General features: G+C 38.9%; 1 protein-coding gene across 1 annotated transcript in view; it reads left to right on the top strand.

Moving 5' to 3' along the window:
* exoc5 (exocyst complex component 5) overlaps positions 1 to 22,853 on the top strand; it is an 85,464-nt gene that overhangs the window by 51,888 nt on the left and 10,723 nt on the right. Inside the window, exons 10-16 of the mRNA XM_078562691.1 lie at positions 1,746 to 1,828; positions 4,330 to 4,539; positions 10,669 to 10,816; positions 11,053 to 11,161; positions 17,832 to 17,952; positions 18,607 to 18,693; positions 21,287 to 21,395. Of these exons, the coding sequence (XP_078418817.1) occupies positions 1,746 to 1,828; positions 4,330 to 4,539; positions 10,669 to 10,816; positions 11,053 to 11,161; positions 17,832 to 17,952; positions 18,607 to 18,693; positions 21,287 to 21,395 (867 nt within the window). The remainder of the gene's footprint in view (positions 1 to 1,745; positions 1,829 to 4,329; positions 4,540 to 10,668; positions 10,817 to 11,052; positions 11,162 to 17,831; positions 17,953 to 18,606; positions 18,694 to 21,286; positions 21,396 to 22,853) is intronic.

Genomic DNA, 22,853 nt, shown 5'->3' with positions numbered 1-22,853 from the left:
GTCGTCCAAACCCTTCTGCCCATGTTCTAACTCGAGTCAAGTCCTGTTCACCCACCAAACCTGCGCTTGCCAACCTATACTGGCTCCCAGCGCCACCATTTCAATTCTCATAATTGTTCTCAAATCCCTCTATCCTAATTTCACCTCATCTCTGTAAGCTCTTCCAGCCCTACAACTGTCTCGGGTCTCTGCACTCCCCCCTCCCCTCCCCCAACCCTTTATGACACTCCTTATAAGCTATTCCTTTGACCAAACATTTGGTCACCAGTCCTAATATCTCCTTAAGTGTCTTGGTGTCAAATTTTGTTTAATAACGCAACTGTGAAGTGCATTGGAATGTTTTACTATGCTAAAGGTGCTATATAAATGCAAGTTGTTTATTGCATCACTTAATTTGGATAAAATATTCAATATTTAATTTTTGTTGCTGACTGAAGGAACCTCAGTCCTATCTTTGTCTCTCCAAATAGTCACCATTTATATCGTATTAAACTTTATACTGCAACACTGGCTTGTGTTTATATAATGCCTTTCATGTGGTAACATCCCAATGTGCTCCATGGGAGTGAATTTTTTTTAAAAATTGACAGGGAAATGAGGTATTATGACAAATAACCAACAACTTGGCTAAAGAGATAGGATTCGAGGAGTGCCTTAAAGGAGAAGAAAGAAATTTAGGGAGAGGTATCCAGAGCTTGCAGCCAAAGCAGCTGGTGATTGTGGAGTGAAGAAAATCAGGGAAACGCAAGAGGTCAAAATTAGATAGCAAAAGAGATCTTGGAGGGCTATAGTGCAGAAGGAACATACGGAGATGGAGAGCAACGAGGCCATGGAGGAATTTGAAAACAATAGAGAAAAGTTCAAATTGAGACATTACGAACTGGGAACCAATGTAGGTCCACATGCACAAATATAATGGGTGAACAGGACTTTGTTTGAGTTCGGGTATGGGCAGCAGAGTGAGTTAAGGGACAGATAACAGAATTTCGGATGATCTGAAGTTTACAAAGGGTGGAAGTTGGGAAGCTGGCCAGGAGTGTGTTGGAATAGTCATGTCTAAAGGTAACAAAGGCACGAATGAAGATTTCAGCAGCTGATAAGTTGAGGGAGTTAGACAGACTAACATTGTTACAGAAGTGGATGTCACAGATGTGAGGTCAGAAGCTCATCTCAGAGTCAAATAGGATGCCAAGGTTGCGAAATATCTGTTTCAGCCTCCAGATCAGGGAGAAGGATGTAGTCAGATGCAACGGAATGTAGTTTGTGTCATGGACCGAAGACTGGCCCCTATATCATGGCATTGTCTTGACTTGCTATGCTTGTCTGTAACATAAGTATGTTTGTCCTGTATTTCCAAAAAAAAATGCTCTAAATTTTAAGAGTAGTAAACATTTAGCAATTTAGAAATTTGGTTGAGGAATCTTGTTGACATTCAAACCAATTCACTTCTGTGACACACTGCCAGCCTTTAGTTATCCTGACTTGTCCCTGGTGCATCAGCACTATTGCTTAGTAAGGCATTTAACTAATTTGTTTCCCAAATGTAAATTAAAATATTAAGCATTTTGCCACTGTTTGTAATTGCAGTTAAATTTTTCACCTGCGGAGGTGATTATTTGCTGTGCACTTTCACTGGTGATGTGATTGAGTTGTGTGCTGCAGTCAGTTTGTTGTCACTGGTAGTAGCTTATAAATTCAAAAATTCTGTTGAGTTGGAAACAATTGTGCTTTGCATATCTGTTTAGAGTTTTATCCGAGATCGATTAGAAGAATGTAAAAGATCTGATGCAGAACAATACTTAAAGAACCTGTATGATCTGTATACAAGGTAAGATGTTACCAGCTTTTTAAGTATAAGAAACTCATATTTATGTTTCAAGTATTGTGCTTAAAATAGCATTTCTGGCTCAGCAAAAAATAGATGTTTTTAAGTGTCAGCCATTGACTTCAACAAATTAAGATATTGCTTAACATGATGCATATTAGAGTTCATATGGACATTGATCTTTATTTTGGGATAATAGAATAACAACTTTCAAAAAGTTTAAGCCTTGTTTTGGCTTAAAATGCAATTTTGCCAGTAGTTTGATTGGTATACTGTATCTAATGAGATCAGTGACATTTTCCTTAAATGAAGTGATACTTTTTCTCTCATCTCGTTATTTTCTATGATACAGTATTCCATTGTATTTGTAGGGTTGTCTCGGCTACATTGTGGAAGTAACTCAATTTCAAAATGAATGTAGAGCCTTTCATAACTGCAGCCATTGAAGTAGTTTTAAAATGTAGTCATTGCTGTAATGTAGGGAACACAGGCAATGTCTCACAAATAGCAATGTGATAATTACCTGATAATCTTGTTTGATGATGTTGATTGTCTAGGACACCAGGGAGAACTCCCCTGCTCTTCTTTGAAATAATGCCATGGGATCTTCGACATCCACCTGAGAGGGCCAACAGTGCGTCGGTTTAATGTTTCATCCAAAAGGGGCAGTACCTCAAAGTGCAGCACTCTCTCAGTATTCAGGCAGCCTTCATTTTTTTTTGTGCTCAATTTCTAGAGTAGAACATGAAGAACTTAAGAATGCTGCCAACTGAACCACTGACAGAAGAACTAAATGCTGAGCATTTGCTCACTGTGCAAGTTTGATGCTGAAATAGGGCGCATCAAAGCTATCCTCCAGGATTATGGCTACCCCGATCAGATCATTGTTTGCTGTGCATCCCACATAGTCATGAAAGGGCCCAATGCTGCCATTTTTGGATCTGAAAAGGGTCCAGTCTAGCTTGTATTACCATGGAAGGGTAAGGTATCTCAAACATGGAGCAACAGATGAAGCTAGCCATTTCACGCTGCTACTATGCAGTAGCAAGATAAGTAGTATTTTCCACTAACAAGATGCTGCTGCCAAGCCAAAAGGATGTTCTGCATAATGTAGAAGGAATTTCACAGCTGGTGCTATGCCAGGTATGTAGGCTATTCATCCCAATGATGAGTGGATTGTATCAAATGGCACATCCCTTTGGCGGTTCTCAATAGGCAGGGTACTGACCATATGCAACCAGCTTGCAAAACTCAGAACATAATGTCAAATGTAAGATATGATTCCTTGATTGGACAGCACTTGCTGAACAATCCCGAGTGTGCTAAGAATTACACCAACAACCAATTTAAGATTATCAGTCAGGCTTGCAATGCAGCTCACTTACAGTTGATAGAAGCTAAATATTTTCATACACAGGGACTTGCTCTTTGCAGGCATAAGGAACATGTTCAGGCATTGTGCCTTTGTTGAGTTAAACAAAAGGCTGGAGGACAGTGGTTCCCTGGTGCATTCTCCATGGCAAAGCCTCGACCAATCAGAGTCAACTTGCTAACCAATCGGCAGCCTTATCTCATGGAGCATAAATTGTTGGCCCCTTTGAAATTTGACGTTCTTGTCTGTCCTGATGAGTGCAAGCTGAAAAGTTTTAACAATGTGTCTCTTTTTTCAGCAATACTAAAGCTGAAAAGTTAATTCAAATTAAATTGCAAGCATAGAAGAAAAGGGACAGTGGTTCAAAATAGTGAGAAGAAAATTGATGTCAAAGATTTTCTTCATACATAATGACCATTATGTAGAATGGACTTCCAGATAGAATGGAGAAATTAAAAACCTTATACTTATTTAAGAAACAATTGGATGTTGCAGTGAGGGACATGTAGGTCTTTCTGGATGGCTGACCTAAGGTAAACAGCCTTCCTTGCCTGTAGATGTCTTGTAGCAATGACCTCTGCTACTTGTTTGGGAATTATTTCAATATCAGCACTTGTACTGCAGTTAAGAAATTTGAGTACTAATCCCCTTCATTCAGGTTGATGGCTGCACTTAAAGCTGCTGTTTCATAACATGAAAGCTAGTAAACTGCTTTTGTACTTGCACATTTTGCCTGAATTTCCTTCTGCTTTCCTTGGTATATGATATATGTATCATTGGAGAACAAAACCCAAACACCAGACTCTTGCAAGACTTATTTTTAATAGATTACCCAGAGAAGCGTAGTGGCACAGCATGTCAATGCACTACACTAATATACTGTGCCTTCAATGATAGAATACAAGCATGGCAGTATTCAAAAATTATGCATTTAAATCTCAACTGAACTCTCTGGAGAACATGTCAAGCTGAGGTAAAGTATGTCACAAATGGAAGGGAAACATGAAAGTCAAATCAGCTTGGTCTAATATATATAAAAAATGCTATCTAACATTTGTTTGAATGCCATTGGTAGGGGTTTGAGAGCAGGTAATAAATATAATTTTTTTTTTGTGTTGTTTCTGCCCTACAGGACCACAAATTTAGCAAGCAAGTTAGCAGAATTCGACCTTGGCACTGATAAACAGACCTTTCTGGCTAAGATGATCAAAGGCATTTTCATTTCATACCTGGAAAATTATATAGAAATTGAGACTGGGTACTTGAAAAATAGGAGTAGTATGGTGTTACAACGTTATTACGATTCCAAAAATCATCAAAAACGGTCTTATGGCTCTGGAGGGTAAGTGGATTACTTAAATGAAGCAAATTTTTAAGAAATTGATCAAGGTTTTTGGTACTTTCTGACATTCTCATCATTCTTACCTTAGATACCCTTGATTATTGGTACCCTAACTTTTAGATTGGGTACAGATTAACAGTTTTGAGATGGCATTGAGACTTCAGCTCTGAAATTAAATTACTGACATAAATTGAGTCAAGTGTGGATGCTAGAATTCTGAAAAGAACAGGAAGCACTGGAAATCTCAGCAAGTCTGGCAACGATCTGTGGAGAGAGAAGCAGAGCTGCCATTTCAGGATGGTGACCTTTGGTTAGAACTGGAGTGCTTAGAGATGTATGTTTTTAAGTCAGGCAGGGCAAATGGAGCGAAGGCAAGAGAAATTAAATGACAAAAGGGATGATAGTGAAAGGCAAAGAGAGATAGCAATAGGACAGCTAAGGAAACAAAAAGTGTCTAGAGGAGGTACAAATGGGAAGGCAGAATCGCCACCAACAGCTACCATACTAAAAAAAAGGACAGAGGTTATGATCTGAGTGCATGGGGTGATAATTTGACTTGTATTTTAAAGATGAAATAAACCAGACAATACTCATTAAGTCTTGATAACTGACCAAGTCTTGATGAGACTGACCAGTGCTCCCTGTAATGTTTTATTGTATATGGCCAGTTCATTTCAATGTGTAGTACTGTTAAATTTTTAGTGACCATTCTTGTGCATTGCCTTAAACATGACAACTTACGAGCAGTCTCCTCAAAAATCCAACCCTTGACCCCGCAATCATTGCAAACTACAGTCCCACCTTCAACGTTCCTTTCCTCTCCAAAATCCTTGAACATATTATCACCTTCCAAGTTCACTCCCATCTTTCCCAGAGCTACAAATTTGAATCCTTCCAAACAGGTTTCTGCCCCTGGCACTGTACCAAAACAACTTTATCAAAGTCACAAATGACAAAGGTAAACTTTCTCTCCTCGTCCTTCTTGATCTGTCTGCAGCCTTTGGTATGGTTGACCACACCACCCTGCTCCAGCATCTGCCCCACTGTTGTCCAGCTGGGTAGGACTGCTCTCAGCTAGTTTCATTCTTATCTAATCAGTCCAGAGCATCATTTGCAATGGTTTCTCCTCCTACTCCTATGCAGTTATCTCTGGTGTCCCCAAAGGATTTATCCTTGGCCCCCTCCTATTTCTCACCTATATGCTGCCCCTCTGCAACATCATCTGAAAGCACACCATTAGTTTTCACATGTACACTAATGACCCCAGCTCTACCTCAGCACCACCTTTCTCAACACCTCCAATGTTGTTAAATTTTTAGACTGCTTGTCTGACATCCAGTACTGGATGACCAGAAATTTCTTCCAATTAACTATTGGGAAGATTGAAACCATTGTTTTCAGTCCCCATTCCAAACCTCCATTCAAACTACCGACTCCATCCCTCTCCCTTGCAAAAGCCTACAGTTAAACCCGTCTGTTCACAACCTTGGTGTCACATTCGATTGCGAGGTGAGCTTCCAGTCGCATGTTCATGCTGTCACCAAGACTGCCTATTTCTACCTCTGTAACATGACCCAACCTTGCCCTGCCTCAGCTCATCTGCTGAAACTTTACTTCAGACATTTTTTTTCTCTGGACTTGACTATTTGAATGCACTTCTGGCTGGTCTCCCCCATTCTAACCTCCTTAAATTTAAGGTCATCCAAAACTCTGCTGCCTATGTCATAACTCGCACCAAATTCCAGTGGTCTATCACCCCTATGCTCGCTGACCTACATTGAATCTTTGTGCAGCAAAGTTTTGATTTTAAAATTCTCAGCCTTGTTATCAAATCCTCCATGGCCCCTCTCTCTCTCTCTCTCTCTCTCTCTCTCTCTCTCTCTCTCTCTCTCTCTCTCTCTCTCTCCCCCCCCAACCTCCGTCCTATCTCTAAATTCCTCCAGCCCCCAACTTTCTGAAATGTCTGCACTCTAATTCTGGCCTGTTGTCTATCCCCAATTTTAATTGCTCCACCATTGGTGGCTGTGCTTTCAGTTGCCTAGGCCTAAGATCTGGAGTATGCCCCCAACACCCCTCCGTCTCTCTAACTCACTTTCATCCTTTTAAATCACTCCTTAAAACCTATTTCTTTGACCAAACTTTTTGTCACCTGAACTAATATATCCTTATGTGGCTCAGTGTCATACTTTTAGAATGTTCCTGTGAAATGCCTTAGGGCATTTTATTACATTAAAGGTGCTATATAAATATAAGTTGCTGCGATTTTGTTGCATGTTACGTTCTGAGTTGCTGTGCATATGCGTTCTTTAGAGGGAACATTGGATGTGGCTAATCTTTACTGACAATATTCATAATCGATCACTGATTCTAGAACCAAAGATTAGTTTGCTCAAAATATTACATGGTTTGGACTTCAAGACTGTAAATTTCTTAAATTGTTGTATTCTAAAGGTTATAGATTGCAATAGATAATCTTTCTAACCTCATCAACATAATTGAATTCAAAGTAATCTAGTTTTTTTGAAGCAAAATAATGGTAGTACATGATCTCATCAAAGCTGCTTCAATGATAAATCAAGTGTAAATCAGTTTATGAAGCCTGTAGCAAAAAACTGAGTGATGTGTGAAACACAATTTCAGATGATGATTAAACTGGGTCATACTCATCTTGTGAAAGCAATATGCAGTGGGTCAATTCAAAAGAATGGTTTGTTGATTTCATTTCGCTGTCCTCATATTTTTTTTTTTCCCCAGATGGCCCATTCTAGAAATTGTTTATTACCACATCAATGATCATTTTCCTCCTTTAAAAAAATGATTTTCGATGGGCCTTATAGCTTGAGTTGGTAACTGTCAGTTCAGCAAAGTAAAATATTTCCTGAAAAATTGTTCAGTTTTACATATTACACTTTCTGGAGCAAATCTATGAAGATCTCCATATCCCTCTCTTTGCACTTTGTTAATATGCTTATTACGCAAGTCATTTATATCACAATCAAACAATTTATCAGATTCATACAATAAAGGTTTCTTATCTATGATAGGCAGCCATTTACAGTGCCAATTTAATGATTATTTTGGTGACTGAGTTTGCTTCAGGCCTGACATCCAATTTGGATTTCACAGAAGAGTCTAGAAACCAGCTTAGCTTGTCTATACATGAAGAGCATTTATGAATTTATCTAATTAAATACCATGACCTGAATGCACAGCAGGTGCACTCCATCACTATGCCCCCTTTTGTAATGCTTGGTATGTCTGTACAATTACATAATTAAATTTAAGGGACAGTGCTTTGAAAAAGCATTTGGAAATGCAGTACAGTGAAGTGTGAAAAAACTAATTTGTAATTTAGTGTAGCTGATTTTTTTTTAAGTTGTCTAGTTTGCTCAAGTGTGTTCTATTAGCTGTATACATCGAAGTTTGTTTCCCCATATTAACCTCTCTGCATTCTGTTGATGGAAGAGTTACTTCCTTTTAGATGAAAAGTTAATGTTTTGATTCAGCATACGCAAAGCACTAACTTTCCTTAATGCGATTGCCACCAATTGCAGTGCTGCAAAGCCACAATGAAAAATGGCTGGACATTTGAGGCATTAGTGTCCTTTGGTAAACCTACCCCATATGTACTTTGATTCATCCGCAATGATTGTAACTTATCACCTCTGTTTCAAACTACTTCACTTAAAGTTACCTCTGTTTCAAACTACTTCACTTAATTTTAGACAGACTTCAGAACTATCGAGCACATTATCAAAGATTTCTGTAAATGGTATACATTGTCTTTTAAAACACCGTCAGAATCACAATTAAAACAGCACGCAAACATATTTTGCATTATTAAAGTAGTACTACATTTTTGAAGTCCATGTAGTGAACTGTTTTCTGAACACCTACCCCGCCATTCTCGTGGGATATGATTTTTTGAGATTTTACGATTAAATTTGTTGAATGTTAAGCTCTGTTGGACTGGGCAAAATTAGAAAAACTTGCAATCAGTTCCAGGCTGTTTTGAAGGCATTTACAATTTCAAGATTTTTTTTTAAAACCAGTATTTTATCCTAATTTCACTATAATTCATGTTTTAAGATTCATTTTGTTTACCTTTGAAGTAATTGCTCATGATTAAATTTCAATTTTTTAACATTTCTAAGTCTAAGCTAGGTGAACGCTGCATATAATATTGAATGTCAGCGAGCATCTTGAGAAAGGCTGCTGGAGTTGGAAGATAGGATCATTTTTCGAAAAGCTCCTGATCCTCACTAATTTCTTTATTTAATTCTGGCTTAGGTTGGCTCAACGCTTTGGAGGTTTGAATGATCAAAGTCATTAACTGCGATTGTAGTCAACCTGAGGAATGTTAGTAGAGATTGGTTCTGCTTGCTGAAGACTCCCCCAAATGCTCTGCAACTTAGAGTTGGCTTTAATTTCTTCAAACTACACCAAACTCTTCTCCTTAACTGGCCATACACGAAAAGCAAAACTACTTTGTAATGGTGCTGAGTCACAAATTCCAACATCAAGCATCAAAATTCATTGTATCTAGCAAACTGAAAATTCAGCCTTAGCCTCTTAAGCAGCTAGTCTTTTCTAGTCAAACTTCCCAGAGTGACCCTTGAAAATCTTGTTAACTGCAGCGTCTGTCTGCTGAAGCTTAGAAATGTTAATCTATGGAAGATTGATCAGTTCCACAATTGTTGGGCAAAGATTTTTGGGATCCACATAGTAGTTACCCATAATGATGGGTAACTACCCTGCGGTTGAAATTTTCTATCTAGAAATTAAGTGTACTACTCAAAAATTCTTTCACCCAAGATTGCTGATTGAAATGTTAAGTGAGAGAAGTGTCAAACATGGTTGTAGCATCTAGGTTAACAACAGGAGTAGTTTTTCAGATCCATCCGTTATTGGCACCCGGAAGAAGAAACACAGATTCTTTTTTCTGTTTATCGCCAACACACTTTCTGTTTCAAAAAGTAGAATCCCATCAGTATAAGCTTCTAGAAAAGACCAGCTTCATCAACGATGAATTCATCATTCATGAGGCTGGCAGATTTGAAGCAATGCATGCGGAGTTGATGAAATTTCAGTTCAGTTATTAACTTCCCTTATCATAGAATCATAGAAAAGTTACAGCACAGGAGGAGGCCATTCGGCCCATCTTGTCCATGCCAGCCCGAGAACACCCAGGTGCACTTTCTAATCCCACCTTCCTGCACCCGGCCCATAGCCCTGCAGCTTACAGCACATAAGGTGCAGATCCAGGTACTTTTTAAAAGAGTTTGGAGTTTCTGCCTCTCCCACCAACTTGGGCAGTGAATTCCAGGCACCCACTACCCTCACTTTCATCTCTTGATCCATCCCAGTTGACTAGGAAGATTGCTAAACCTGATTTCTTGTGCAATTTTGGATATTTTTTTTCTTGCAACAAAATTTGTTCTGAAATTCTGGGGAGATTTTTATTTCACACTGCCTTGAACCATTCAAGAAATTCTGTCAATGTTCTCAAATTTAGAGAAACAGCTGTTTCAGGTATTGAAGTTTCCATATCTGCCTTATTTCAAAGCAGAATCCCACTGTTGATTCTCTAATTGTTGCTTGAGTGACACCATTATTATAAAATGACAGCCACTATGGTTGACAAAATACTGCACTGAAACAACCTCTCCTAATGGGAAGCCCTACTTGTAAGATGGAATAATTGAGCAAACTATTTCAACAGGATATTTTGTGCTCATGAAAACTTATAAAAGTAATGAAAGCTTTTGAGCGCTACACACTGACAGAGCACGAGAGCTGCACCCTGGCAGAGATTGTGTATAATTCTCACGCTGAGGGCTAAATAACCTGCAGGAAATCTGCACAGGCCAAGAATCAGTAATTTTGTGCACTGAACTCACTAAAAAAAAAAAAAATAGCTTTTATTACGTCTGTAATGATTCACTACAGCTGACTACAAAATGTTGCAGACCTGGCATCGGCATAATGATAAGTGACTCAAGATTATGCAATCTCGACTTTTTTTGGGTATACTTTTATACATGTTTGTCTTCTATAAATTAGTACAATTGCAAATCTTTGTAAATTGTGGATGATTTTGTGGAATAAAAATGGATGTGTATTTTGTAGGATTCAGGATCTAAAGGAGCGAATTCGCCAACGTACCAACTTACCACTGGGGCCAAGTATTGACACACATGGTGAGACTTTCCTGTCACAGGAGGTGGTTGTCAATCTTTTGCAGGAGACCAGACAGGCCTTTGAGAGATGTCACAGGGTAAGAATGTTATACAAAATGACTACATTGTACTGAATTTTTGGGATTGGAGCTATGTGGTAGTTTTCCTCAAGTGGGTTAAAAATAGTAGAGTATCACTTTTCATGGCTTCCAAGCTTCCATTTTGAAAGCTGTTGCAAGAGGTTATTCTGGAGAAGTTTTTCTTTGTGGCAGCTCAATATAACTATTACATTAAGCAGTGCCCACTTTTACTAATTCTTATCTTTTTTTTATAGCTGTCTGACTCTTCTGATTTACCAAAGAATGCTTTTCGAATATTTACTATTCTCGTGGAGTATTTGTGTGTTGAGCATATTGACTATGCTCTAGAAATTGGACTTGCAGGTAATTCCTAGTAATGGAACTTCCATTAATGGAAGTTTCTCTGGATGAGTTAGATTTCTTTATTTTCACTAAATTTACGAACAACCAACTTCCTTTCCTAGCCCCTACTTTAGCTGATATTGTAAGTGATTTATCACCTTGGGCATTGCCTAGCTTCGTTTTCAAATTTATTGTCTTTGCTGCCTCATCAAATAAACAGCTTTGACACTTCTGCCCTCACTAACTGCTGTAACATCTCCAATCGTCCTTTCTTCTCCAAAATCTTTAACATGTTGTCATCTCCCATTTCTTCTCTACCTCCGTGTTTAAACCACTCCAATCAAATTTCCATCCTTCAGACAACAATACAGTGGCCCTAACCAAAGTGATGGAATGGCGTACACTCTGATGAGCTTTTCACATCTTACCTCTCTGCAGCCTTTGGCACTGTTGATCATATAGTTTTTCTCCAAAGCCCTTTCTTGAATTCTGAGCTGTGTGAGACTGTTCTCAGCTTGGCCTTACTTATCTAATCTTGTTTAAAGCATCTCTAATAATGGCTTGTCTTCCTTCTCTCTCAGTTTCCTCGGCACTATCCATGGTTCCCTTCTGCTTATCTGCATGTTCTCCCTTGGTGATATCATCTGAAGCCGTGGAAACCAACATCCACGTATATGCTAATAACACCCTACTTAACGTTCGCTATCTCTCAACCCCTTGAAATACCTTTGTGTTGTCAAACTGCTTGTCTGAGGTGCAGCCCTATACTTCCCTCCATCTAAACACTGAAGAACAAAGTTATTGCCTTTAGCCTCAACACCCTTGCCATCGACTCCATCCAACTCCCTGACCACACTTGAACCGAACTAGGCTGTTCACAACCTCTGCATTCTGTTTGAACCCATATCTAATCTCTGACAAGGATTACCTAATTTAATCTTCATAACATCAGATGCTCTTCCCTCCTTCAGCCAATATCATACTAAAACCCTGATCCATGCCTTTGTCACTTCCAGACTCAATTGCTCTAATGTTCTATTGGCCAATATCCCATCTTAAGTATCAACATCTCCAAAATTCTGTAGTCTTGTATGTTATCTTGCACTGAGTTACACTACCCCATCTTCACTGACCAGTGCGAGTTCCAAGACAGTTTTAAATTTAAAATTCTCACCCTTGCCTTCAAATCATCTCTGTAACCTATAAAAACCAACCACACCAACTTCCAGTTAAATATAGAAAATAGGAGTAGGAGTAGATCATTCGGCCCTTCAGGCCTGCTCCGCCATTCAGTATGATCACAACTGATCCTCTATCTCAACACCATACGCCCGCTCTCTCCCTATACCCCTTGATGCCTTTGGAGTCTAAAAATCCATCTATTTCCTCCTTAAATATATTCAATAACTTGGCCCCCACAGCCTTCTGTGGTAAGAGAATTCCGCATGTTCACCACCCTCTGAGTGAAGAAGTTTCTCCTCACCTCAGTCCTAAATGGCCTATTCTGTACCCAGAGACTGTGACCCTTGTTCTAGATCCCCCAACCAGAGGAAACATCATCCCTGCATCCAGTCTGTCCAGCCCTGTCAGAATTTTATATGCTTCAATGAGATCCCCTCTCATTGTTCTAAACTCCAGTGAATACGGGGCTAGCAGACCCAATCTCTCTCATACGACAATCCTGCCATCCCATGAATGGTGAACCTTTGCTGCACTCCCTCTATGACAAGTATATCCTTTTTTGAGTAAGGAGACCAAATCTGCATACACTTGTCCAGATCTCACCAAGGCCCTGTACAGCTGCAGTAAGACATCCTTGCTCCTGTACACGAGTCCTCTCGTAGTGAAGGCCAGCATGCCATTTGGCAGCTTAACTACTTGCTGCACCTGCATGCTTGGTTTGAGTGGTTGGTGTACAAGGACAGCTAGGTCCCTTTGTACATCAACATTTCCCAATCTATCACCATTTAAATAATACTCTGCCATTCTATTTTTCCTACCAAAGCGGATAACTTCACACTTATTCACTTTATACTGCATCTGCCATGTATTTGCCCACTCACTCAACCTGTCTATATTGCCCTGAAACCTCTTAACATCCTCACCACTCACATTCCCACCAAGTTTTGTGTCGTCAGCAAACTTGGAAATATTACATTTGGTTTCCACATCCAAATCATTGATCTATATTGTGAAAAGCTGGGGCCCAAGCACTGATCCCTGCAGTACCCCACTAGTCACTGCCTGCCACTCCAAAAAAGATCCATTTATTCCTACTGTTTCCTGTCTGTTAACCAATTCTCAAACTATGCCAATATATTACCCCCAATCCTATGTCCTTTAATTTTATACACATTAACCTCTTATGAGGGACTTTATCAGAAGCTTTCTGAAAATCCAAATACACCATGTCCACTGGTTCTCCCTTATCTATTTTGCTAGTTATGTCCTCAAAAAAAGTCTAGTAGGTTTGTTAAACATGATTTTCCTTTCATAAATCCGTGTTGGCTATGTCGAATTCTGTTGATATTTTCTAAGTGGCCTGTTATCACATCCTTTATAATAGCCTCTAGCATTTTCCCTACTGCTGATGTTAGGCTAATCTTTCACATAGTAAAGTATCCCAAGCGGCTCCATAGGAGTGTTAACAGATAAAATTAGATACCAAATTACAAGAGAAATTAGGCCAATGACCAAAAACTTGGTCAAAGAGGTATATTTTAAGGAGAGTCTTAAAAGAGGAAAGGAAGGTTTAAGGTTAGAATTTCAGAGCTTAGGGCCTTGGTGACTGAATGCACAGCAGACAATGACGAAAACAGAGGATGAGCAAGTGACCAGTAGGAGGTTACAGAAATATAGAAACATAGGAACAGGAGTAGGCCATTCAGCCCATTGAGCCTGCTCCACTCTTCAATTAGATCATGGCTAATCATCTACCTCAACACACTTTCATGCGCTATCTCCATATCCCTTGATGCCACTTGTCTCCAGAAATCTGTTGATTCCTGTTTTGAACATGCTCAATGATTGAGCTTCCACAGCCCTCTGGAGTAGAGAATTCCAAAGATCCACCGCCCTCTGAGTGAAGAAATTCCTCCTCATCTCAGTCTTAAATGTCCTACCCCAAATCATGAGATTATGCCCCCTGGTTTTAGACTCACCAGCCAGGGGAAACATCTACATTTACCCTGTCATGCCCTATAAGAATTTTGTAAGTTGCAATGAGGTCACCCCTCATTATTTGAAACATAAGGAATACAGACTCAGTGTCCCCGATCTCCTCGTATGACAATCCTGCCATCCCAGGGATTAATCTGGTGAACCTCCGTTACATTCCCTCTATGGCAAGCATATCCCTCCCTTAGATAGAGGACCAGAACTGTACACAATACTGCAGGTGTGGTCTTATCAAGGCTCTATACAACTGCAGCAAGACATCTTTATTCCTGCACTCAAACCCCCTTGCGATGAAGGCCAACATACCATTTACCTTCCTAATTGCTTGCTGCACCTGCATACTAACTTTTAGCGACACATGAACAAAGACACCCAGGTCCCTTTGAACACCCACACTTCCCAACCTCTCACCATTTAAGAAATATTCTGCCTTTGTTTTTTCTACTAAAGTGAATAATTTCACATTTATTCACACCATATTCCATCTGCAATGTTCTCGCCCATTCACTTAGCCTGTCCAAGTCCTCTCGAAGCCCCCTTGCACCTTCCCACAACTTAGATTTCCACCTAGTTTGGTGTCATCAGCAAATTTGGAATTACAATTGGTCCCCACATTTATATAGATTGTGGACAGCTGCGGACCGAGTACTAGTCCTTGCAGTACCCCACGAGGAACAGCATGCTATCCTGAGAATGATCCATTTATTCCTACTCTCTGCTTTGTCTGCTATCCAATTCTCAATCCATACTAGTATATTTCCCCCAATCCCATAAACTCTAATTTTATTTATTGACCTGTGTGGGGCCTTATCAAAAGCCTTCTAAAAATCCAAATACACCACATCCATTGGTTCTCCTTTATCAATGCCACAAGTAACATCCTGAAAAAAACTCAGTTTGTCAAGCATGATTTCCCGTTCATAAATCCATGTTGAAACTGCCCAATTTGACCCTTCTTTTCTAAATGTCCAGTTATCACATCCTTAATAATAGATTCTAACATTTTCCCTACTGCTGACATCAAACAACAGGTCTGTAGTCCTCTGTTCTCGCTCTGCCTCTCTTCTTAAATAGAGGAGTTACATTTACAACTTTCCAATCTGCAGCAGCCTTTCCAGAATCTATAGAATTGAAAGATAACCACCAATGCATCCATTATCTCTCTAGCCATCGCCTTCAACAATCTGGGATGAAGTTCATCTGGTCCAGGGGATTTATCAACCTTCAATCCAGTTAACGTTTCAAGTACTACCTCTTTACTAATACTCATTTCTTTTAGTTCCTCAGTTTCACAAGCCCTTTCGTCGCCTAGTATTTCTGGGAGATTTTCTTTATCTTCTTTGAAGACATGCAAAGTAACTATTTGGCTTCCCTGCCATAGGGAGAGCGGGGCCATGAAAGCAAAGATGAGAATTTTATAAAGGTGGTGTTGCTTAATTGGAAGCCAATATAGGTCTGTGAGCACAGGGATGAACAAGAGTTGATGAGGGTTAGGACATGGGCAGTAAAGTTTTTGGATGACCTCCGATTTAGGGAACATATTCCCCAAGGACCTATCCTTACGACTGTCCTATTTCTCACCTATATGTTACCCATCAGCAACATCATTGGAATAGCCAAGTCTAGAGGTAATGGGCATGGATGGCGGTTTCAGCAGTATATTAACTGAGGTGGGGCAGAATTGGGTGATGTTACCGAGGTGTAAATTGGTGTCTTATTAATGGTGTGGATATATGGTAAGAAACTCACCTTGTGTCAAATATGATATCATGGCTCAGCCTCCGATAAATGCCAGGGAGAGAGATGGAGCCAGTGGAGAGGGAACAGAGCTTGCTTTGGGCCTGAAGACAATGACATGGGTCTTGCCAATATTTATTTGAGGAAATTTCTGTTCATCCAGTACAGGATATTTGACAAGCAGTGCTGGTGGGGAGTGAAGTACTGGTGAGGTAGATTCAGCATACTTGTGAACACTGGTGCTGTGCTTTCAAATGAGGTCATTGAGGAGCAGCATGTTGACGAGAAATAAGAAACGGCAGAGTTAACAGTGCAAGAGCAGGAAGAAAAGCCATTGCATGTGATTCTTTGTTGATGGCTGGATAGATAAGAATAGAAACAGGAGTGCAGTCCTACCCATCTGGATGACTGCAAGGGATTGGAGGAGAATGGTGTGATGAACTTTGTCAAAGGCTGCAAACTGTTTGAGAAGACTCGGGGGAATAGTTTATGACTGCCGTAGTCATATAGGATGTCATTTTTCCCCCATGCCCATTCCCATGATCTCTGCATCCCTCAAACATTGGCCTCTTGTGGACTCCTGAGTGCTTTCAGTTGCCTAGGTTCCACTCAAACTCCCCCCCTCCATCTCCAACAAACCTGTCTAGCTCTTTTTCCTTATAAAACTCATCTCATTGAGCGGGCATTTGATCCCTCCCTCCTAATCTCCTTTGATTCAGACTCCATTTCCCTTAGTGGCTTTGGACATTTCTCTATGTTAAAAGTGCTATAAAATAAAAATTTATGGTATATATTTTGAAGTAGCACTGCTGTAAGGTAAATCTAATTTAATAGAGTTTAAGTCTGTATTTGCAAGATCCATAGGTAGTTATGGATTAGTAAGATCATTAGTTCATCCATCTAGAAATTCTCTCCTATCCACCCAATGCAGTGCAATTTCTAAAATGATTTCCAGGTTTGCACTTCAACATTCTATCTGTAAGTCTATTCAGTATGTTCATTACTTTTTAAGAAGATGAGCTTCCTGATGAGTCCTAAATTTTCTTTTTACTAATTGGAACTTAGGACTCTAAATTGAAGGTAGTATTCTGGATTTAACTCCTTGTGTCCGTTGACTAGTTTGCATACCCTATAAAATCACATCTCAAATACAACTTTTCCAAGATGAAAACTGTGGTCTCTCCTATCCATGCATTCATCACCACATAAGACTTTTCATGCAATCAACTAACCTCTATTCTTACATCACCTGAATGCCTGTTTTTGCTTCTTGGTACCCTATTCCCTCCCCCTACCATTCAACATAACTCTTTACAGTTAAAAAAAAACCCAGCTCTTTCTACCCTTCGGCTAATGTCCTGGCTGTTCCCAAGATTTGCCCTGAATCCCCACAGCTTTGAGTGTAAATAATACCTTTAGATTGGAACTTTCCCAAAGCGTATTGGAAGTTGTGGTGAACCATGTTATATAGGGCTTTTCCATTCCACTTGAATTAACCTCTTCCTCTGAGAAATTAAGATGGGTGAGGTAGGAACTTCCATTTCTGAAACTATGTTGATGTCTGCATATTGATTTTTCATTATTTTGTAGTTATTTGAAATTAGACTAATGAAGCCTGTAGCCTGTATCTTTTATGAATTTGGTTACGTTAATCTGCTTCTATGAACCAGACAATTAATAAAGCAGATAGATAATATTTAATTAACTCTGTTCTGATAATAAATTGGTGTTTTATCCATGACTGAAAGCTTAGAACAAGTTTTTTTTTTCCCCTCAGCAATCCCATCTACAGATTCCAAGACTGCGCCTCTTTACTTTTTAGATGTTGTGCAACAGGCAAATACCATTTTTCATTTGTTTGACAAACAGTTTAATGACCACCTCATGCCACTGATAAGGTGAGAGAATTTTGTTAATTAACTGGAATGCTTTTAACTGAATTATTCTAATAGTCATATGGAACGTGATGAAACTTAAAATGTAACACATCTTGATTCTCCTGGGCACCTCCCCATATAAAGTATCTACACACTCATGAACACACTGCACCCTCGAGGCTTATAAGCAACAAAGTTCTAGGAATAATGAACAACTTCTAGTGGAGATCACTTTACCAACTATTTGGATCATGTAATTTGAAAGCAAAATGTGGTAGGACTGTTAAAGATTTTGCAACCTGAAATGCAGTAATATGATGCAGCATATCTTCCCAACAAATTCTGTTCTGCACCTCAGCCTGGGAAACAGGAACTTGATTCTAAATTCCAGTTACAATGTTAATTATTTGTAAACCAATAACTTTGATTCTGACCTCACCCTGAAAACATGTCTTTGGTAGAATCTTAATCTAATCTTTATGGAGTAAATTATCAAATTCTCCATTGTGAAAATGATTGATTTTGGTTGGCTTCAAAAATCCTAAAAAGATCTTTTTTCATGTAAATTGCAAAAACAGCTCTTCTCATAGCATCTCCTTCTATTTGAGAGGCTACCCTCATTCAAAATTTGGACAGTAAAATAAGTTAGTATTTGATTTGTAATTGTACCTGCAGCTCTTCTCCTAAACTGACTGAGTGCCTGCAGAAGAAGAAGGAAGTGATTGAACAGATGGAAGTTAAACTGGATACAGGGATTGACAGGTAAATACAAATTCATTGCAACATGCCATATCAGGGATGTCATTAAACCCCACAGTTTTTCATCTGTCTATACAGCATCTCATTATCGTTTGGTTAATCATCCATCAGACATCTGTTAGATAGAGCCTTTCACTAAACAGTGTAGTGTCATCATTAAGCTGCTTAATCCTTAAACACAATAAACATTTTTCTCCACATAAAAATTCATTTTTTGTACTGTAGAAAGCCTTTTAATCCAAATGGGAGATTCTGAAGTTTCGGTAATTGGAAATTTTGGGTACGTTTTCATTTAGAATGTAAATGTGTTTTAATTTAAGGTTTTGAAGGTTCTACAGTATCTAACTATCTGAAAAATCTCTGGTACTAATGTGGTTGATTACAGTGCATTACATGTTTGTATGGGTAAGCACAATGGTAAACTAGTAAATGCGCTCTAGTGCTTTGATTCTATTAAGGGACCAGATTATGTTAACTGAGCATTTATTTCAGCATTTGTTTTATTTCCACCAGTTTCTTGCTGGTTTTTTGAAAAAGCCCTTTATATGAGCAAAATACTTTTGGATTAAGGTCTAATGTTGAGTACCTTTGAATCCTTGACAATACCTAAATTAGATGCAGTGGCATAGCTCTGTTTTGTAAATTTAAGGGTTGTAGAATCATAAAATTTTACTGTACAGACATCATTCGGCCCATGGTACCTGTGCTGGAAATAGCAATCCAATTAGTTGCACTTCCCTGCTTTTTCTCCATAGCCCTGCAAATTCTCTTTGTCAAGTATATATCCATTTTCCTTTTGAAAGTTAATATTGAGCCTGCTTTCACTACCTTATCAGGTAGTGCATTCCAGATTTATAATCCTAAATCTTTTTTTAAAAAGATCACCTCTTCCCACTGGGCCTTTTCCATTTGTTTGAAATCTGTGTCCTCTCTGCACAGGCGGGTGGGTCAGTGAACAATTTCTCTTCATTTACTTTATCAAAGCCCATCATTAAAATTGAACATTCCTATTAAAATCTTAACTTTCCCTGTGCCAATGACAATCCCAGCTTCTCTCTCTTTCCATATAAGTGAAGACCCTCTTACATGATGGACAGGAAAAGACCCTCCAGTCCAGTGTTCCTCATTGCAAGGCCCTTGAACCAGTGGTGGCTCCCATCAACACTAAATGTGGCTCCCCAACTCCATCCATTTTCAGGAACTGCTTTATCCCCAGAGGGTCACGGTGAGCCGGAGCCCAATCCAGCATTATATTCCTTTTAACATTAAAAAAAAACGTATTCTGAGCCGATAAAAAGTCAGCCTTCTTTGCATTTCACATTGACCACATGGTGTTGAGGAAGGAAATAGTTAACTCACAAGGAGTTCAATTGGTAATTATCAGTTAACTAGCTAAGTACCCATTTAAATGTATAGAAGAGAAAACAGATGAGACAAGCTCTCTGTCGAGTTTTATGGACCAAAAATAAAACTCTGTTGGAAGAAGCCAGTCTTAGTCTTTACCTTTATTTCAAGCAGCTATTGTGACTTTATCACATGGTACAATGTGTGGCAATAGCATATCGAAGTATGTGCGTTGTATAGTAACAGTTACATTACCATAGCAACCACCATAGAAATAGAATATTGAGCTGTTGGTGTCATTTTTTTTGGCCCATATGAGTTACTGGAGTGGTAAGCAATTATAATTCAGTAGTCATTGTGGCGCTCTCACTGCAGGTTTTTTGCTAAAGTAGCCCTTGCTTGAAAAATAGTGACGGTAACTGCCCTGGTCCATCCAACCAGTTCCACTCAATTGTGTTAATTTGTGAATCACAATGCATACACTGCTGCCTCACCCCAAACCATGAGATCTGGGAGAGGTGAAAAACTAGATTTTAAAATCCCAGGTCAATTTAGGGGAAGCAAACCCAGGAAATTCCACTGTGACCCTTTCAGACAATCAAAACCAGCCCAGGACATCATTCTAGCCCTGATAATTCTGCATAGTTTTGTACAAAGTGATCTCTGCTCAGTGAGAAATGGGTCCAGCTTTTGCTTGAAAAGTTTCCAAAGCGAATTGGTATCCACCAGCTTTAATGCTTTTTCTTGAAGAATGCAGCATTCACCCAGTCTACATGCATAACATTACACTTTACCAGCTTCTGAGGAGCCCGATCTCTCAATATCCACCTTGAACATTTGAGCATCATATATAGTTCTGACATTCATAATCTTAGTTTTATCTGCAAACTTGTAGACAATCTCCCTAGCATCTACATCTATCCTCTACATCTGGATCACTAATAAAAATAGTCAAGACCAGACTCTGCTAGCCTAGCACAGAATTCATCTCATCTCTGGAATAATTCTGGTACGATTGTATGATTTGTTATTGTAGAAGTCTGTAGTAACCAGTTTAAAGATTTCAAATATTATTGATACACATTTCAAAAGTTACCCCTTTTTACACAGAATTTATATTGAAATTTACAACATATCAGTAACATTACCATATTATTTCTTTGCAATTTTTAAAATTGCCTAGACCTATACTAACATAGAATAAAGCAACTGCAGTATCTCACAATAAAAGTAACTATTTTGTTCTGTGAAGGACATTGAATTGCATGATTGGACATATGAAGCACATCCTGAGTGTTGAACAGAAAAAGACAGACTTCAAACCAGAGGATGAAAACAACGTACTAATTCAGTATACTAATGTATGTATTCACAAACTGCTGTACAGTGTGCGTCGCATATATCCCAGAAAACCATCTCAGAATTTTATTGCACATATAAGTGTTGTATGTTACACTTAATTGTCCCAAATGATTGTGCTGGAATTACTGTAATCAGTTATCTCCATGGCTACTGCTTTCAATCTGAATCTCTATTATTTTTTTGCCTCTGTTTTTTATTTCGCTTTCTGAGTTTTACGGTGAGAAAGAGAGAACTTGCATTGTATAGTGACTTCCTATAAACTTGGGACATTCCAAAGCACTTCAAAAAAAGTAATTTATTGGATGTGAAGTGCAATCACTTATGCAAGAAAACATGGCAGCCAATTTGTAGACAGGAAGATTCTGCAAAGAACAAATAAGTTAACCTGCTTTTTAATAATTGAGGCAGAATGCTGGCTACATCTCTTGGAAAAACATCTCATTGAAACGTGCCAAAGAATCTCTTAGTTATGTCAATGTGCTTTGTTTTAGTGTCTCATCCAGAAGATGTAATTTTCCCATGGTGTTGAACTGTACTCAGTTATGTACTCAGTATAATGTACTCAGTTCTTGCAATGGAATTTGAAACTTGATTATCTGACTAAGGTAAAAGTCAACCAAACAAGTCATGCTGTGTTGATCACACTCCCCACTCAGTATGTTGGATTGACAAAAATTTGTTGCATAGTTTGCATTTAAGGATACAATATTAATTGCACTATCTGGAAAGATTATTGCTAATTTATATCAAGAATTAAGGAGTGGAGCTTTCCTATAATTTGTAGAATATCTGCTGCTCATGTCTTGGGGCAATGGTTATAACAGAATTAGCTTGCTTTTTCTCATGTATAGCTTTCAAAAGCCTGCTGCTGACTGTAGTATAGGATGGTTGGAGGAGTTTAGTGTGTGTTATGATATGGCAGATGGTATTTGCCAGGATGACCAAATCCGAAAGGGAAACTTAGCCATGTTATCACAACGATTTTGCAATTCGTAGTTATTACGAGAAGGCTTGTACACTGAAGTCAGAAATAATGTGTTCACCACCACCTTCAGAGATTTTAAAGATTAAATTAAAACATTTATTAAAAGAAAACTTAAACACACAAGATTACAGTTACACAGATACATTTAGTTTTATAACCATTCCCACAAGATTTTTAATTAACTATGCACCTCTTTCAGGCAACAGTCCAAATAGATTCTTATTCTGTAAAACATCCAGCAATATTACCACAAGCATCCACTGTTGCTCTGAAGGAGGTATCTCACAGCTTCTCTCCCTCTCATTTGACAATGGAATTCTAAAGGCTTTTAACACAACCTTGGTTACTGGAACAGCAAACTTCCCCAGGGTAGCTAGAGGCTTTTTCCCACAGGCCTATTACACACAGTGCACCTTTCAAGATCTCACGCGGCCACACCTCATACAACATTCCATCCTTCTTTAAATATATT

The sequence above is a fragment of the Cetorhinus maximus genome, chromosome 18 (assembly GCF_964194155.1).
Source record: "Cetorhinus maximus chromosome 18, sCetMax3.hap1.1, whole genome shotgun sequence".
Lineage (NCBI taxonomy): Eukaryota > Metazoa > Chordata > Chondrichthyes > Lamniformes > Cetorhinidae > Cetorhinus > Cetorhinus maximus.
Note: the sequence above shows the minus strand (reverse complement) of the source record. Positions and strands in the feature narration are given on the sequence as shown.